Raw genomic sequence first — 20,594 nt, forward strand, 5'->3', positions numbered from 1 at the left:
ATTCTTCTCAAAATATCGTCTGTAGCGTGAAACAAATAACTTTAAGGTTCATGTAGAGGCTCAGTTTGAAAAATGTGGGACCCCTAGAATTGAACTCAAATTTGACTAAACGAAGAGTGCCACATTGAAAATGTTTACATATTTGCTTAAAAGGGTGGTTTTCCTTCAAACTGCTACAAATTGTGTGCAGCAAAATTTCATACCATCGACAAAATCAATCAAAATACAAAGCGATTTTAAACACAAAAATAGACATTATTTTCAAAAATCTGAATGATGTTTATTCAACGTATTTCGGCGGAAAAATTATGTAACTAGTTAATAATATCGACATTGATGAGGGCAAGTTACGCTTAAATAGTATTTTTTTTTTACATATCTAGAAATATCAAAACTCGAACACATGTCATTTCATAACGATTGGGGCAGTCATTTTTAGATGAATAAATTGAAAGAAACATGCTAAAAACTCACTCATCGCCTAATTGACATTCCAAACGGTTGACGATGACAAATGCATTGGATTGTAATCTTTCAGTTGATGTGTGCAAACTGCATGATCAGACCTCATAAACACTCCAAAAAGTAACTTTGTAAGAAGCGTTTCGCCAATGTTTACAATTGTTGTCGAATCACGTGTACTTGTATTATTGCGCACAAAATAGTACGCTTACAGACTGACAGAAAGATCGATACGAAACTCCGTTCAATTCATCACGGTATACTATTTTATTGATAATATATAATAATAATTTGCTTCAACAACCTAAATGTAAAAATAATTCTTTTAAATGAAGTTTTTAATAACGAAAGTGAAAACAACGGAAGTCGGATGGATATTATGTGAGATGCACTTCGGCTCCAGAAAAAACAATACAAATACACTAAAAAAAGACGTGTGGGGGAAAATTTTCAGCTGGAAAATATTTGAAATGGGGTAAGTGATTATATCTCTGTGTGATCATTTCTGTTATTAAGCGCGATCTCTTCCTGATTAATGTTAACAGTTGTTTTACTAGTCGCGACCAACTGTCAAAATAATGATGTGTTTTCTCAGGTATGTGTATACACATACCAGGTTTTCTTACTACTTCACGTGATTTCGACCGATTTGTAATGCACGTTTTTTTCTACGGAGCACAGCGAGTGCCACGCTTTCAAAATGGGTAGAAGGAATCGATATACAAATGTATAAAAAGATTCGGTTTGCCAAAAGGAACACATTATTTAAAACGGTACAAGGACAGTAGTTGTTCAGGATGGAAGAAAGAAAAAACTATGATACCTAGCTGTGTATTTCTATGTAAAACTATGATTTCTAGAGTCGTCTGCACAAAACTCATAAAATCTTGTTATTGATGAGCAATATCTCCTTTTATAACAATGATTTCTACCCAGCCAAACCTATTTCTTTATATTTATTTTCAATTTTATAGGTTTAAAATTTTCCATTTGGTTATAGCAAAATTGTTAAGCCCTTGAAATAGAATGGTGACTCTTATTATCCACCATACCTGGATTTTAAAAAAGTAGTTCAGTTTAGTTATTTTTAGAATTTTGTTTAGGAAAATTATCCAAAAAATGCAGTTGAATAATAACTCATTTGTTGTTTTCTGACAATAATTTTCTGTGAAATGTTGCTAACTTGACCTTGTATATGTATATAGCTTTGTATTTATTCAACTTACGGTAGTGCATATCCTTCCTAACTTTAGAATGAGATTTTGTAAATTAGTGTACAAATGTGTTGGTTTTAAACAAAAATATTAATAAAGCAAAAAAATATTGAATGTCAAAAATGTGTTTATGTCATTCTATTCGTCTTTACCTTTAAAATGATATATAGTTTGACCATAGTGTACCACATTGAATGAAGAAAAACCAAATCAAAGTTTTAATGAATTTTATCCCTGTTGTTGATGTTGATGCATTCTTACAGAAATTAAAAGTTTGATTTTATCTTTTAATACTGGTGGACACAATTTGTAGTTGCATTAAATAAAACATAAAACATTATATGTTATGTTGTTCTTCATGTTTGTTTTATCGCTAATGTAACCTTATAAGTGTAGAGATTTGCAGGGTAAACATGAGCATAGCGAATATGAAATCGCACTGCACAAAACCTTGGGTGAGTGTTTACATATAACAACATATGTCACGCAATCTCATGTTATATATCTTCCAATTCAACACATCGGTAGCATGTGCATTTCTAAAGCCTTGGGTATCTGGTTTCCGCAAGAACGGTAGACACATTTATGGCTTTTATTTGTTATACGTACGCTGTCACAAAAGCAGTCAACGGGGTACACATTTATCACCCGTTATCGACACGTGCAAATATGCAACCGGGAATTTCAAACGTAATCAACTTATAATTTTCACACAAGGAGAGTATGTGTCTATTTTCAAGGTTACATAGCTAAACGCGCAATAACAATACCATCAACAATACCTATAATAACAATCATAATAATAATAATAATAATAATAATAATAAATAGGAGGTGAATCCCTAAAAAACCCAAAGCTTTAGAAGACAATAAAGGTTCTTCATGAAATGGCAGAAATTAAACATATTTAAAATAAACAAATCATTCAGCAAAAAAGAGTTAGACTATTTAAAAATAGCACAATCAATCATGCTCTTGTTTAATAAAAAATATTGCTCAGTTAATATTGATAATTTAATTAAAATCCATAAAATTAAAAACGCGCTTATAGGAGCGCATTAATATAGTATCGTTGCCGAGTTCACATAAGAAAGTAAACTATTATTTGATGTGATTAATGTATCGGTTTAATTATTGAACAATTACATTGTTTGGTGTAATAGAATAAGTATCAATTGACAGTTTAAATGTAAATAGTGTAATTTTTGATGTATTTACTACATTGAAAAGTAAAACTAGCTGTAAGTTTCATTAAATTATTATAATGATTCTGGTATTTAATAATTTCTACATTGAATTACTATCGTCGTGTTCGTCATTTTGTTTAACGTTTAAAAAATGGGTAACAATAACTAAATACTGATTATGATTTATTAAAAAATTTCTTTAAGTTTCTTATTGCGTCTGCATGTTTACTTTCCTCTATTATGATAACTATTTGTAGAGGATTAAGAATTTGTATGGTGGCCCAATAAAAGTTCAGGAATTTACGGTTTTCCGAAAGAGATGTCATTTGCACTAAAATATGTTACATACAGATAATGTATGATTGAGGTATTGGGATAGAAGGGAGTTCAAGAAAGTCAAGAAATAAAAATAACATATTTTTTCTCTTAACTTATTAGAGTCTTTTTATTTGAAGCAATTCAATTACGATGACCAGCAAAGCAGTAGGGTTGATTTCATGTCATATTTGGGGCTATGTTCCAATAAAACATACTGATTCTAAAACTGATAATAAATGGCATCGAGTAAATAGGCCAATAATATAAAGGACGTTCAAAATCGTTTTCTCCCGTAAAAATATTAATTCATTTTGTGTCCTTCAACATCTCGACTGGCATGCATCCAAACAAAACGGCGCATTCATTCCGCACTGTTCCGACAAGAAAAATAAATGTTTCTTATGTCCCTGCTGAAATATCTTTGTTCGTCGTATCATAACATTGTTTCAGCGCTGTCAAACGGCAGCTTGTTTGTATGATTCAACAGAAACATGAGACATATGTTTTAAATAAAAATGATATGCTTAAATTTAACTAAACAGTTCAACATACCACAAATGTTTATAAAGTCTTCCTCGAACTAAAATTTAAGACTATTTCTTTAAAAAAAAGAATTACTTCGAAAAGTATGATAATCACGGATTCTTTCGTCCAGTCATGTTGTATCCACGATCTCATTCCTCATAGAATAACTTTATTGAACATTATTTCTGTCCACGTCTTCCATTCATCCGGGCGTCGGTGCGTCATCTTGTATATAAAACGTAGCTGCACAGAAAGACAAAAAGCTTCTGCATTACACTGTTCAATAATTAAATCCATGATTAAACAAACACTAGCAGATGTGAAGAGGGTGATTAACACGTGCAATCCCACTTTTGTTTACGCTTACATTTTTTTTCATGTCTTAAGTTGAGACATGTGTCTTGCACAGTAAATGTGCACACGTATTGCATCGTTAAATTGCGATGAAGGTCAGTTCTACTAAAATTTAATTTATTCGTATTTCATTGTGTATATATAGCATCGGTATCGAGTGAGCGAATGGAAAGTGTTAAGCATAAGTTCTTATATGTGGTTATTAGAAGTCTAGGGCTTCTGCTAATACGAATTGTGATGTTTCAGTCGTCGTTTTATGCATACAAAACGCATGGTTAACACTGGGATCATATATTTCAATCGATGGCAATTGTATATGTAAATATTTAGTTTCACTCTTTCAAATACCCGTAACAATTGGGCGATTACAACACCAGTTTTGTATTTAACCGATGCAGAAACAAAAGCTTATGCACGCGTTTAACAAGCACCATAATGTTTATACTTTCTATTTTTTAATACGAACTAAATGGAAACTTCAATTGTAATTCTGAATGGCCAATATGTACATATGTTAAACTTTAGAACCTAAAATTGAAGCGTTGTTGAACATGTAAAATTGATGGTATTTCTCTCACACCGGATACGAATATATTCAATTCAAGTGCCCCTTCTTATTTAACTTACAATGTAAGCTTAAACAATATAGAGCAACCACCTCCAGGAATTAAATGGATTCATGTAAGAATTCTCAGTTTGAACTTAGGTATATAAGGGTCAATTGCAATTACATGTAATTGTTTTCTTAACATGAATAAGAGGAAATTAAAGCATATTTTATATAGTATATTTATATTTAGTAGTCCATTTTACAGGATAACCGTAATACAAGGGATAAATAAATATTTTGATAATTAATATGCTTTATTCATTGTTTACGCAAAGACATTAAGCTGGCGTTTGCGACAAAACCTTTTCATTACGAGATACTGCAAACCTCAGTAATTTGAGACTTCAGTTACTGTCGTGCTAACAGTGAGGATGCGGTCTCAGATTCTTATTTAATAGCATACCTGGTTCCGTGGTAACCCCAATTAGGTTCTCAATATCGCATCATCGGGCAATATTATGTTGGAGACATATGCTCAATTAGACGAGTCCAAATAAACGGAGATTCACCTCTGCACCTCCGCCATATAAACAATCTCGCAATGTGCGTCTCGCGTGACAATCGAGATCGTGACGTCAGTGTGATCACGCGGTGAATTATCAATAACGACATATTAAAACAAACGAACAGAGAAATTAAAAATGTAAGCCGAAATCAGACATCGTTACCGAAGATAAATCATTCCTTGTTTTTTTTCGGAAATATTAAATCTGAAATAAATTAACAGTTCAAAGCACAGCAAAAGTAATATTTTATGATTTCTTGATCACAATAATGTCAAGTAAGCTACCACCGCAGATAGCACAGATGATAGTTATACAAAACTCAATCTGGTGGTCTTAAAATATAATAAAACAACACATAGTTCATACAGAAGAGACCTGAACATTTGTCCGGATTGGTGAGGATACCGATTTAGAGAGTTTTCATTGAATACAGATCTTATTTAAGTATGATTGATCAGCAGTCAATGAATTTCAATACTCGCATATTATAGTTAAATGATAAACACTGGCTTCGAATAATGTTAAAAACGTGTTAAATTGTGCCGATTATAATACTTTGATAACGTAGAGCAGAAATCGAAACCTTGAAATTTTGTTATGTTGGGATAAAAAACAATTCCAACTTCAAAAAGAGATTTTTCATGAAACGTCGTTTCGGCCATGTTAGCTTTCATCAGGTTTATTATAATAGACAAGGGATCTCGTCGAAGTCATCAGAAATGTATGGTCATGTTAAAAAGGATACAAACTCTAACAGCAATACTGATCAGATACAAGTACATAAGTAAGACTTTTTACGACCAGTGTCAACTACATTGTATTTAAAAATGCTTTTGATGAAACAGTCTATAGCAAGTCAAAAGTGCTGAAACATCATTCAAAATAGAACTTTGACTTCATGCCATTTGTGATTTTGCCGAGATACTTTACCAATTTAGCTTTTTTTAACACCAATACCAGTATCCATTTATTTTCTATTAACATCACGACTATCACCAGGCCGATAAAAAATGGTTCGAAACATATGTTAATATTTCAGGAATATGTTTGACTACATTTTTGGTTTGCATGGCCAATAACTGTTCCTTAAAGATTGTACAAGTAATGAAATTAATTACTGTTGTAGTAGAACAAGATATAATTATTTATTCATTCAACACATCTTGCTCCATTACATATAGAAACTTGAGCACTAAATTCGAATACTTCTTCAGATAAGATGGGTGCAGTGGTCTAATGGTAGGACGCTGGCTTAGAGATCGAGAGGTCCCTGGTTCGAATCCCGCCCTGACTACTGGGATTTTCCTGAGCAAGAACTTTATCCCACATCTGCTCCTCTCCACCCATCTGTATAAATGGGTAGATGTGATGGAAATAAGTCAATGTGCCATGGCTGCATACTGCGCCAAGATGTTAACGGACGACTTATGGTCCAGTGCTCAGGGGATAAATGCGAAGCGCCCCTGAACGCACATACTGTATGAAAAGGGCGCTATATAAATGTGGTAAAAAAGATCATCTGTATACAATGATATAATATATGAAAAGGCGATGCTGGCGAATCTGTTTCATGCATAAACAAATATAAAAACTATTTGCCTTTAAAAAAAAAAGATTTCTAAACAGATTAGAAGAAACCGATTTTTTCAACATTACGAACATCGCATTTTAATCAAATTTCGCTTCCCAAAAATAGTTCGAGAGAATTCCTTCTAAAACGAACCTAAGTGTTTTTCTTTTTTTCTCACAGGTGCAAGTGTCACTTATTTAAATTTAAAGAATGAATAGTTTTCAAACCAAAATCGGTCTTCTGCTCACTCTATTGAATTTGTTGAAAAAGTTCAAACTTGTAACAATCGCATATTACGGACGCTAATCATTGACGATGAGCAAAGTGAAAGGAAACAATTTGCATATTTATCCATCTTTTTTGCATAGATTGCAACCTTTAAGACATCGAGTTCTAAGGGTCAACTGCCGGGTTACCCGTGCTTATTAAATGAAAAAGGTAAAATGTATAAATCTTATCCAATTTCGCTCGACTGTTACAGGAACAAAACGATCTTATAAAAGAATATGCAAATTTACACGAACCGATATTGACATGATTACATAAAGAGTTCAGCTGTATAAATTCGCCGTGAACTTGCGCATTGTTACCCGAAGGCAATTTGCATGCGATAACGTAATAATGCAGTAGACTCGACCGCAGCGGTCTATCGGGGAAAGAATAGGCACTGTTTGTAGGGGAATGAAATGGAGGTTGTGGGTTATAGGTCAGCCCTCCGCCCAACATGTCAACCACCATGTCGGCATTGTATGATGGATCAGAACCCCGCAGGTGAAAGAGTAGCATTTGCACGCCACCCTTATTGTGTTGCAGAAGTTGATTAAAATGCATTTAGATGAGTTGAAGGATGTCGCAATATTGCGTTTCGGAGGCTTTTCATTTTTCATTCAAATACAATATGTCACTTACGAGCCGCGTTCAAAAGGGTCGGGATTTTGGGTCGCGCGGTGGTTTGTTTGAGATACTTGCCCGTGTGCTCTTTGTGATCTGTCACTGTTTGCCAATGGAGAGTGCCGCTAAGTTTAATAATAAAGAAGCAAACGCTATGTCTAAAAAGGACTTGTTCACATATTTTCATATTTTTGAAAAATATGGAAATCTTTTTTTACTTATCTATACTGTTTTAATTAGTCTTATCTTATTACAACAGCGAGTAAAAAAGTTTGATACAAAATATGGCCGTTACCGGGATTCGAACACGGGCAAAAGCTATTGCGCTGTCCGTTTTTTTCTCTTAACTTATAAACGTTGTATTAGTGCTGCGCGTATTTTTTAAATTAGCGAGGAAAAGCGTTACAAACGCGTTGTTATTTATCGGTTTCGAATGAGGATTATACATCTATGAACTTATATTGTTATTATTTTTCATAGTCAGAAGAGTTATTTTGCTTGTTTAAACATGTATGCATTATTTGTTTAATCTTTATTTATATGAAAATTATGAAAAGTTAATCAATATTAATAACGAGATGATTAAAGTAATGTAAATGATGGCGTTGTTGTTAGTGATGTTTGACTTTTTCTGAAGACGAAACTAACGGTTGTAATACACTCCGTTCATGTTATTGAGGTAATTTGTTGTGATAATGATGGTGATCATGGCGATGATATTAAAGATGAAGAAGAAGATGATGATATCAAAGACGACGTGAACTAAAATGTTTCCTCTAATGATGATGATGATGATGATGATGATGATGATGAATATGTTGCTGCTGCTTCTGCTGCTTATGATGAGGATGAAGATGAAGAAGAAACAGATGAAGAAGATGATGATGAAGAAGAAGAAAATGAAGAAGATGAAGAAGAAGAAGAAGAAGATGATGATGATGATGATGATGATGATGATGATGATGATGATGATGGTGGTGGTGATGATGATGATGATGACGATGATGATGATGATGATGATGATGATGATGATGATGATGATGATGATGATGATGATGATGATGATGATGATGATGATGATGATGATGATGGTGGTGGTGGTGGTGATGATGATGATGATGATGATGTTGATGATGATGAGGAGGAGGATTTTGATGATGATAACGCAATATTTTTTTATGTCACATGTACGATATGAACATGAGTATAGGATTTCCAAACCTTATGTGGGCGAACGGACGTAGATTTTTATTTCGTCAGTTATTTACAAAAAGAAAGGCGTTTCAATTCAACTTATTTGCTTAAAAGGGGCGTTTGGTTTGAGAATTAAATAAGCAGGTTGAAACGAATCAATTTCAATGAATTGTAAAATGCATTTGTAAGGAAACGTTAAAATATGTATTTACGATTGAATTCAAATAAATTGAGAAAAGAAGGGATAATACTTAAGTGTAACCCTAATATTAACATTTGAGAGCGGTGTAATTTTCGACTTTATTACCAGAAACCTCCTTCCTTTGACATTCCCATTTGCAGTATTGTGTATATTTAATACACCTTTCCGCTGTTGTTACACATCCAGCGTATTTGCAGATGAGGACTATGCCATGTTAACGGCAGCGTCAATCAAGAAGAAAAAAACACGCCCATTTTTTTATTACATTGTATGCAGGCGTGCTGACATAATAATTTCGCTTAAACAGGATTCGAATGCGGTGTAACAATTTGACGAAATTCGATTCTTGTGAGAAAGTCTTTGGTTAACAGACGGAAATATATTTGAATGAAAACAATAATTTTATATTTCCGTTCCTTGCTTATCCTTTCGTTCAGCATATGCGACCAGGTCGTTAATTTTAAATGAAGCATACTTTATTGAAATTAGTTGTACTAACACAGAGCAGGGTTTATTAAATATTATTTCGAAGAAAAAACGAAGTATTTTAGACGTGTTTAAATCTAGATTGTCAAAATATCTTAAACAATAAAAATAAAATTTTGTTTCAATAATTTTTTAACATGAATCTTGGCGAATAAAATGGAAGAGAACCTATTTTGTTATTAGATTGTAAGTATATCAATTCGCAAATGACTAATTGTCATTACATTATTTAACTGTACATGATTGACATTATGTTTGATAAGACAACTTGCCAAAGGCATCTCGTTTTTAATAAAACAATATAATTATAAAAACTTATAATCATAAACATGTTAAACTGTTTCATATTTAATTAAACGGAATATGTAAATGCTACTTTACAATTCAATTTAACACATTCAATAAATGCTGAATTGTGCTTAATACTACTGTTTAAGATTGCCATAGTTTTAAAGTGACAATTTAATATATTCCATATTCTTAAAAACCCGTATATATTTCAAAGTACGGCAAAGGCAAGTATGTTTAATCTTACACCGTTCGGATATAGATTATATCATTTGAATTCTCTCAAATAAGACAGCATAATCAATTAAATTTCGGTCGTAAATTCATGCATTTATTTTACCAAGGTTCATAAGTTCTTATTTTTCTTTTTTTTTATAAAAAAGGTAATTAACCTAAATTGTCAAACAACCAAAATATTTAAACTCTGCAGTGTTAAAATAGTAACATTTATCATTTGAAAGAAAAAACGACAAGTGCATATCAAAGGCAAGCATGGTATTATGTATTGTATATATTAACAAAGAAATTAATAATTCATTTATCATCAATGTAACCTAAGACACCATGCCTATTATTATTCGCAAAGACCTTCTTAACAAAATTTCGCAATAAAATTAGTGCAAGATTTGGCATTTGCATCGAAGGTCTGTTTATTATTCAGCAGTTACTTTGATGTAGAAGTATGCAAGGCCAGTCAATAGACTCCGCACAATGAGCCTTTGACACAAGGCGGGACTAAGTCTGGTTGTCGATAACTTTTTTAATGCATTTGTTAATGGTATGAAGGAACGATTTTAATTAGAATGTTCGCCTTGCACCGGAATGGCTTTTGTATAGTTTATTTACTCTTTAACCAGGAGTCATAGAACCTTTTAATCTTTTATATGCCACCATAAATGATATGCAATTGTGTGGTTATTGAGTAGACAGTTTGCAGTTTGAATGATTGCGCTGCATTGGTTGACCAAAAAAGAACTTATTTGTGATGTCGACAATAAAGTATACATTAAATAAACCGCAGTCTTGTATTCAATCATTACAAGGCGAATATTTGATGTTTACATACACCTTATAAAGTTTCACCATGACAACAATGATGATGAAATCGGCTGTGCCGTGGTCAAATCATATAATTAGAACTTAATTGTAATTAAAATACTTTAGTCTAATCAAAATGCATGTATTCTTAGTTTTAATGTTTGCATTGCAATTAGACGCAAACGAAATATAGTAAATATTTCCTGATTCGCGGTCCGGGATGGTAAAGCTTAAAGTGATCAATCGATAAATAGAATTTGTACAATTATAATAAAAATGATGATGATGATGATGATGATGATGATGATGATGATGATGATGATGATGATGATGATGATGATGATGATGATGATGATGATGATGATGACGACGATGATGATGATGATGATGATGATGATGATACTACTACTACTACTACTACTACTACTACTACTACTACTACTACTACTACTACTACTACTTCTACTACTACTACTACTACTACTACTACTACTACTACTACTAATAATAATAATAATAATAATTATAATAATAATAATAATAATAATAATAATAATAATAACATAATAATCATCATCAGCAGCAGCAGCAGTGACACCAGCACCAGCAGCAGCAGCCCCAGCAGCAGCAATATCTCCTCCTTCTCCCTCTTGTCCTTCGTGTTTAATCTCTTCTTCACGATTTCACTTTATTACACTTTGTCTGGCTGTTCAACATAATATTTAAAGTCCATGGTAAATTATACTTACATTTAATTCCATAATAAATATGATAAAAATATTGGCCGTTCTATGCGAAAAAGGGGTTTAATGCATGTGCGTAAAGTGTTGCCCAAGATTAGCCTGTGTAGTCCGCACAGGCTCATCAGGGACTACACTTTCCGCTAAAACAAGATTTATGCTGAGAAGAGACTATCTTTAAACACAAAATACCATTAAAGCGGAAAGTGTCGTCTCTGATTAGCCTCTGCAGACAGTTCAGGCTAATCTGGGACGACACTTAACGCGCATGCATTAACCCTCGCACTTTTCACTTTTCAGTTTACTAAAAACTGTGATGCTTTTGTTTGTTTCTTTATTGTAATTGTACTAATGGTGAATGCAGACTACATGTAATTAAGTTGGATTTGAATATTTTATTTCAAGCATTCAGCTTAAGCGCATTAAAATAAAAATTGCGTCATAAACTCAATCAATTCGATCAATCTTTTCTACCCGACAGTGACATGATCCTATTATTTTGCTTTTGAACGAGCTTTAAGATCTTTAAATAATAGCTGCTCATGATCGATATATTAACTCATTGTTTCAGCGAAATATAGAAATAATTTCAAATAAACCCTATGTCATAACTCCTAGCCGTCTCATGGACAATCTAGTTCATAATTAAATCTAACGATCGCGTTGGGGAGAATAATGATCCCGCAATTTAGAATAATTTTGGTAGTTTTCTTCGGCAAGATTTCCCCCGATTACATTGCAAATAGCAGTGACAATTACCGTTTGGATCGTCTACTGCGGTGTACATTCGATTTCATGACATCAGATATGTTTCACCATGCTCGATCGACATGAAAGATTTCCACGGCGAACATCAAGATCACATGCAAATATTCTTAGACTGTCATTTAGCATCTTAAAACGAGCAAATCATAATTTAATACTAAAGAATATTTTGATCTCTTCTTTAGTCAGTGCAAAATTATCTATTTCATCGCATATCGGACCAATGTCACTCAGTTTATCTAGCAGGTCATTATAGAATGTAGTTTTTTTCACACCGAAAGAGGAGAAATTACGGTAATTCCGCCGTCAAAACAAACTGACTAGTGATCGGTTAACAAAAACGTGTGCATTATATCGATTTCATATCTCTGCAATTCCGCCCAAAAGGTCGAAACTGGGACTGATAATATGAAGCCAATCTCTCAACTCCGATCATAAATTTAAGACCGTGAAATTGTATCATGATCAAGTAGTGTAATACTATACCCCTGTATGGTGATTGGTTATTGATGGATATATCAATACTTGTCTTAGCCCTTTACGATTTAAAGCTGTAATTATGATCGAGCTGTTATTAGATTGTTGTGTCTGTTTGAATTCTTTTCTCTTCATCTGAACTGTTCGTACGTAATCTAGCCACAATTTAACACGATGTTGTTATTATAAAACGTATTACATATACATGTATGTTGAATTGCCAAGGGACTACGTGAGCCTATATTTTTGTAATTATTTTATATGGTATGCTGGCACTTTCCTACAATATAGGGATATGTATGTTGCATTTCAAAGTTTTACTTTTCGACACATATCCATGTGAGTAAGGACTCCGTCTTTTATTTTCTTTCTTTTATTTGTATCTGTAACTGTATGGATTTACCTACGTAAATGCATCTGGATCCTGCGGTAACTCAACGAGTACTAAATCAACCTTGATGAAACTTGGTCTTTGGATAGTGGGCCTTGTGGGAAATGTTGTTTTTGCTTCGAACAAAAGTTGTGGTTTCAATGGTTTCGGAAAAAAACAACACTAAAAAACTTAAACCTGGATCCTTAAACTCAGAAGAACGTAAGTTTGGTTCATTTTACTAGGCGTTAGGATACATAGCAATATGGGAAATGCGCAAGTTAATTCTGTTTGTTTATGTCTGTCCGTCTGTCTTTTTGTTTGTTTACCCGAAATATATAGATCCTGCGATAACTCAAATTGTTTAAGGTTTTGTTGACGGTACTTAGTATGTGGGTAGAGTCATATGAAGAATATAAACGCTTTTCATTTTTTAAAATGACAAAAATGTGATTCCCATGGTAACAGAAATAAGTGAAAACTCAATTTTAGATCCTTCGGAAAAGTTCGTTAGCTACGTGAATAAAACATATGGAGATTACGTTCTTGCTTTAAGAACATATACCCTATATTGTTATCACTTGATTGCACAGGTAACAATATGCTAAGTAATACGTGTCAAATATGAAATGTCCATACGTATGGAATTTCATTAATTTCGTTTATGACCATGCGAGTATGAATGCTATGGTAAAACTTGGTGACAGTGGTCTAGTGGTCAGATACTGGTCTAGGGATCGAAAGGTCCCTGGTTCGAATCCCGCTCAGGGCACTGGATTTTTCTGAGCAAAAAAATAATCCCACGCTAGCTCCTCTCCACCCAGGTGTATGAATGGGTACCTGTGAGGGAAATAAGTCAATGTGCCGTGGCTGCCTTGTGCGCCATATGTAAACGGACGACTTAAATCCCAGTGATCGGGGGGTTAATGTCGAATGTGAAGATGCATATCGAAGCAGACTACCGTACCTTTAACCTTTAAAACTAGCGATTCCGTGGTGTGTGCTAGCCATGCCTTATAACATAGATAACTTTTACATACCGTGGCCTAATAAAATGTCAATAGAGATTAATAAATAATTATAAAAAGGGTAAAACGCGCATTTTGAGCAACACATCTGGCCAGACAAAATTATATACAAATTGTGTCCATAATTTTGTTTACTTTAAAGTGTGTTTGTTTGTAGTAAAGCGTTTCTCGCTGCAACAAACGACCAGTTGGAACACAATTAATAAACAAACAAGAGAATGTAGTTCGTGTAGCACGCTTTGAAATATTGTGCAAAAATTATAATTATGATAGTCTTTGATTTATTTCAACAATGGGGTAAACCTCTTTAAATATGTATGGATTTATTAACGCATTACTATGCAATCTGCAAAATTCATTAAACTTATGCATCACTTGAAAGTATATTTGTTATATGCATCAATAAGCTTTAGAACGCATTATATAATTGTTCATAGTCTTTATTGTACGGGAAACCAAAGTTTGCTCAATCCTCCTTTTTGAAGTTCAGATTGTTGTAACGAAGAAACCTGTTGCTAAATTCAGTACATTTCAAACGTATTCATCTCTTCTAATTCGGTAAATATCGGTGCACAGAGGTAACCATAATTTGAAATGAGTTAAATATATTAATATGTAACAGACAAAACACACAATTTGAAACAAAACATCTAGCCAGACGACGATAAGGTCCCCATTTCAAACAACATCTGCATCATAAGCTGGATGTAACCACCATCAATTAAAACAGAAAACATCTCTAGCAGGCCGTCTTAATCGCCAATAAATCAATTCTATCATTTCCTGGCAACCAAATGCCTCTGTAAAAGACCATAGTGTCAATCCATCGCACCTGTGTTTGAGGTCGAAGGTGCAGCGCTGCATGCTATATTTTAAAGTCAAGCTTGTTCGTGCAAGAAGGTAGATAACACTCTCAACGATTGTGCCGGCAAATGCACCATGACGGGCTAATATGTCTACAGATCTTACTGGTAAGGTTGCAGTCAGAGCGATCTTATTGCAATTGCTGCCAACACCAGACCTTTGGCACTGTTATGTATTTGAACTTGGGAAAAACCAGTTGGCATTAGTCTGACGTCTTGGTAAATATGGCGGCACAGATAGCCTGATTATGGCATTTAATGTGTTGGAACGTGCGAATCTATTCTAAATAAACTGATTGTGTCTGCTTATATAACAGATGCGTTTGCTAAATGGACAAATGCGAGATTTTCTGACGTTTGACATACATGTTTACTGCAGCTAAATAAATCTTTGAGAATCCAATCAAATCCAAACTACTACTACTCCTGCTGCTGCTGCTGTTACTGCTATTGCTGATACTGCTGCAGCTGCTGCTACTGCTACGCTACTTCTGCTGCAACTACTGCTAATGCAACTACTGCTAATGCTACTCCTCCTCCTCCTCCTCCTCCTCCTCCTCCTCCTTCATTCTCCTCCTCCTCCTCCTCCTCCTCCTCCTCCTACTACTACTACTACTTCTACTACTACTACTACTACTACTACTACTACTACTACTACTACTACTACTACTACTACTACTACTACTACTACTACTACTACTACTACTACTATTACCACTACTACTACTACTACTACTACTACTACTGCTACTACTACTACTACTACTACTACTACTACTACTGCTACTACTGCTACTACTGCTACTACTGCTACTGCTACTACTACTACTACTACTACTACTAAACTACTACTACTACTACTACTACTACTGCTGCTGCTGCTGCTGCTGCTGGTGCTGCTACTTCTACTACTACTATTACTACTACTACTACTACTACTACTACTACTACTACTACTACTACTACTACTACTACTACTACTACTACTACTACTACTACTACTACTACTACTACTACTACTACTACTTCTACTACTACTATTACTACTACTACTATACTACTACTAATAATAATACTACTAATACTACTACTACTACTTATAATAATAATACTAACGAACAAATAAATGTTGCACGTTTACTTCATTTTATACGTTTAAAACATTAATAGTAGAAAATACACAAAGTATAATTTAAAAGAGTCTTCCCTTGCCGCAGTTCTCTCCCTTCTATATATTACCCATGTTTACCAGCCAGTCGAAATCATATATCTCTTAAAACGATTAAATTGATATGATCTTACCTTATAGCATTCGGTTCAAACTGGCCTTTGATAAGAGCACAGTAGGTTAATGGTGTTAAAATGTGAGGTAATGTAGGTAACCTGTTGGTATTGATCTAGTCTTACATCGTTTTGATTCAATCATAATTAAGTATCCAGTTACACATGCATACCAGTTTCTGCATTATTAAACTGAGTATCGTTGGTTATGTTGTAAGTCAACCGTTGGGAATGGTTAATTAGGAATAACAAAACTCCATTTCGAATATCCTCGACCTTTCGTGCATTTCAAACATACGCATGCACCGAGCTGTGTTAATTGTTAAATTGCCGAATTCATGGTTCAGTTTTTATAGCCCTCTCGTTTTTTGTGCCAAGTTTTGTTTCAGGTGTATTGTCATTTTGGAACACAGGACCGTTATATCAGCTAGATTCGTCGCGTCCCATTTGATCTTTTGTCTTAATTGCCTTTGATCTGTCGGTTATATGTGTACGGTGCCAGAGTCGTGGTTAATCTGATACAGGTATGGTGTCAGTGACACGGGAGTACGTGAGGGATATTAGGGCTTTAATATACGTGTATCATATATACTTGTGTATTCAATTGATCTACATATTGGACTGTATTGCGTTTAATTGAGAAATGGTAACCATGTAATGTAAAATTGTACAACACAATGTATTGTATAAGCAAGAATAGTAACGGATTTCCGAAATCCTTTCAGAGCCAGTGTTTTCAAATATATAAAAAAGATAGTCTCAAACACATTAAAAAAGACATACAAATAATGTAAACTTAATAAAGAAAGAATAATATGGATAAGGTCAAATTACAATATAACGTGTGTCTACTTTCTTCTTCCTATGTTAGGTCAAACGTCTGGTTAGAAAATGACAGAATATCCTCAATTTATTAAGCTACGATGAATACACTTTGTGTCTTAATTACATATATACGCGATTTAACCAATTTAACTGACATTCCATTGCCTTTGATTGTTATATTCATTTTTTGTTTTCTATCATCAAGATCATTATAATTATGAACATCTTAAGTGGTTATCTAACAAACCTTTTTTATTTTGACCCAATAGCTTTTTATTCATATAATCCCGAAGTATCATCCTCATACAAATACATAAATAGAATTATCTAAGGCGATTATTTTCCGATTAAAACTTTGACTTTTGCCAAGTTCCTTATCATCTTATTGGAAACTCTTCAAACCCAGAACAAAAGGTGATTTTGTGGCCAATACCGTCCTTTTCAAAACCAAGCGCCTTCGACGCCCGCACGACCTCTTGCTTAGCCGTGTGTTGGGGGTCATATAATTAACTAATTACATTTCACACGCTTTGAAAAGAAATAAGCTACAAATAAGCGCTAGGATTGTTAACGAGGCGGGCATATTTGGACAAGATAATATATCCTTATCTGGGATCATCGGACCAAAGTATGAAAATCTATCTACGTTTACGTGTCCCAAACATAAAAACGTTTGCAATTATGACGGACTAATCATACATAGGCTGTACAAAGGCTGTCTCATAAATAATCCAGCTACAATTGTAATCCGAAAGAATAATATTTTCACGTCTAGCTCGTCGCTTCGCAAACACGTATCAATTTCAGACGTGGGCATGGCTTTTCTCTCGGGCTTTTGTTCAAATTATCGCATTCTGTCTAACAGATAAGTATGTTATATACAGTTTCAACCCAGGTGTAACAGGAGGCCGTCTGATAGTTTAAACCAATCAGACTTTAGGCCCGCAAGAAAAAATCGTCTGGTTTATGTTCCAGTGTTGGTGTCGTGCTTTATTTGGAGCATGTGGGATAGAATAATGTTCATGGCACTGGTAAAATATAGTTGTTATTGGACATTTTTACTCCAATAAATTAGTCCAACTGTTATAAGTATTAGTTCGTGTGTTGTGTGCTTCCGTTTATTGTTTTTGAAGCTTCATACCATAATTTTCCGATCCATGTTTACAAATAGCACACATGAACACATATGGCATTATTGACCCCTTTTTTTAACAAGTTTGTATTCTATGCTATATGTTTGCCCGTATATATACGGCAGAAATATTCAGTCGATCTCCACGAAGTTCGCATATATTAATTAACTCTACTGATTACCCAATCAAAGTAATGGAGACATATTTAGATTGGCATCCTAGGTAAGCATTACACATTTCTTGACTCACCTTAAGACTTTCTGCAAGTCATCTTGTGAGTCGTATTGTTGAAAAGTTATTATCTGGAATACACTCGTTACGGTTATATAATGTTGATGAAGGATAACTGGATACTGGATAACGTAACAAAGGGTCAATGGGTGGCGGAGCTCTTCAACACGTTCGCGATCCACGAATAAGAGACCTTGCCATGTCCGGTTCTCATGTCTCTTTAATTTCTACGAAGGACAAGAGCAAACCAAATATAAACCGTTATCTGCGCGAATAAACTTATGCAAAAAAATAAAATTCAACTTATTAAAATAAACATAAAACCGATTAAATTGGCCTTACTAAAAACACGAATATAAAGGTTTGCGCTTTCAAACAAATATGTCATAGCCCCATGAGTTTGTGGGTTCACTGAGGATTCCCGTCAGCTCGGGGTGGATATCTTTACCGTGCCATACAAAATAAACTGTAAACAGACTCTTTTATACAAACACGAACCACAAACATAGTATTTGATTCATTCAGTTAAATTATTAACAGGTATTACCAATTAACCCATTCATGCCAAGCGTCGAGAAAAAAGGCCTTGGCAAACAGCGTAGACCCAGATGAGACGCCGGCGTCTCATCAGGGTCTGCGCTGTTTGCTTAAAGGAATTTCAGTTATAAATATTCTAAATAAAGTAATAAATATGCTAGACATCCCTAATTTTGGAAATAAATTGATCCAATTTCGAATGATGGGAGAGTCCACTAGGCATAAATGGGTTAAACTAACCTTTTGTGGTGCTAAAGTCGTGTCTATTGTGTTCAGCACTTTACTGTGCCTCAAATAGATCAGATGCACATTTCTGCTGGCATATTAACGTACCGATGTCATATTTCACCCCAGCTACCGCTTGCCTTTTATGTAATTAATACGGTTTATGTATTATTTGTTTCACAAAAATGCATGCCTTTACATTCAAACAAATTAATCAACCCGTTTTATAGTCATATTACATAGTCTACAGGCGCAGTGTGTTCATTAAAATTAATAACTATTGCAGTAGAATTCAAAATAATACAATATAACCGGGCAGTTAATGTCTACCAGTTAAATTTATGTGTCTGAATATAACCAAGGCTTCATTTTGTCTGTTCAGATTTCTTTCATTTATCACAACCTGACCTGACCTTAGTTTGCTCGTTAACAAGCTATTAAAATTGCAGTACTGTCACTCAATTTTATGGCAGTCTTTTATTGTAAAACTTCGGTTGAACGGCGGTATTGTAGTAATTATTATTTAACTTTAAATTAAAATTGAAAATTGATATAAGTCGTGCATTTATAATGCAGTTGTGCCATTATCATTGAAGCATAGTCGATAATGGATACAATGAATTCAGCGGAAAAGAATTCAGCTTTCAATACGGGATTTATAAGTTATGGCCTGTTATCGAACGGTGCATCGAAGGTGACTTTGATTTTGAAATGGCTTGAACCATTAATAATGGTTTACCACTTTCAGAAAGATTCGTAAACACTGCACGAGTAAATAATCGTTAGTAATTCGTTTCCGTTGATCGTGTTATTGTTGAAATTATGGAAATTACATATCGTTGCATGTATTATAGTTCTAAAACAGTGTGAAACATGTTCGTTTTACGACGGGTTTGCATGTTTAAATCCTTATATATAGAACACGAAATTGTTTATGAAGTAACAAGGAAATAACGGTCCACAATAAGATTAAATCATACACGGTTTAGATTATAAAATAATAATACAGTAAATAAATATGTTGAAATTTGAGTTGAGAAAAACATTGACTGAGTTATGCATTAAAAGTTTAGTTTGAATAGTTGTAGACAAATTAAAAACGTTAAGTAACTAAGTTCTGGCTGTTGACAAAATTAATTATAAATATAAAATTACATTTAGCGAAATAAAAAAATAAGTAACGTGAGTATTAAATAAAATTGACTAAACCTTTATAACGTAATACTTATTTTCTTATATTTAAAATATACCATTTATAAAGACGTTTGAATACC

General features: G+C 33.8%; 1 protein-coding gene across 1 annotated transcript in view; it reads left to right on the forward strand.

The window, feature by feature from the left end:
• Positions 1–598: 598 nt before the first annotated feature.
• LOC127871560 (uncharacterized) overlaps positions 599–20,594 on the forward strand; it is a 56,873-nt gene continuing 36,877 nt past the window's right edge. Inside the window, exon 1 of the mRNA XM_052414612.1 lies at positions 599–937. Coding sequence (XP_052270572.1) covers positions 792–937 — 146 coding nt within the window. The 5' untranslated portion in view covers positions 599–791. The remainder of the gene's footprint in view (positions 938–20,594) is intronic.

This window comes from Dreissena polymorpha, chromosome 3 (assembly GCF_020536995.1).
Source record: "Dreissena polymorpha isolate Duluth1 chromosome 3, UMN_Dpol_1.0, whole genome shotgun sequence".
In the NCBI taxonomy this organism is placed as follows: Eukaryota; Metazoa; Mollusca; class Bivalvia; order Myida; family Dreissenidae; genus Dreissena; species Dreissena polymorpha.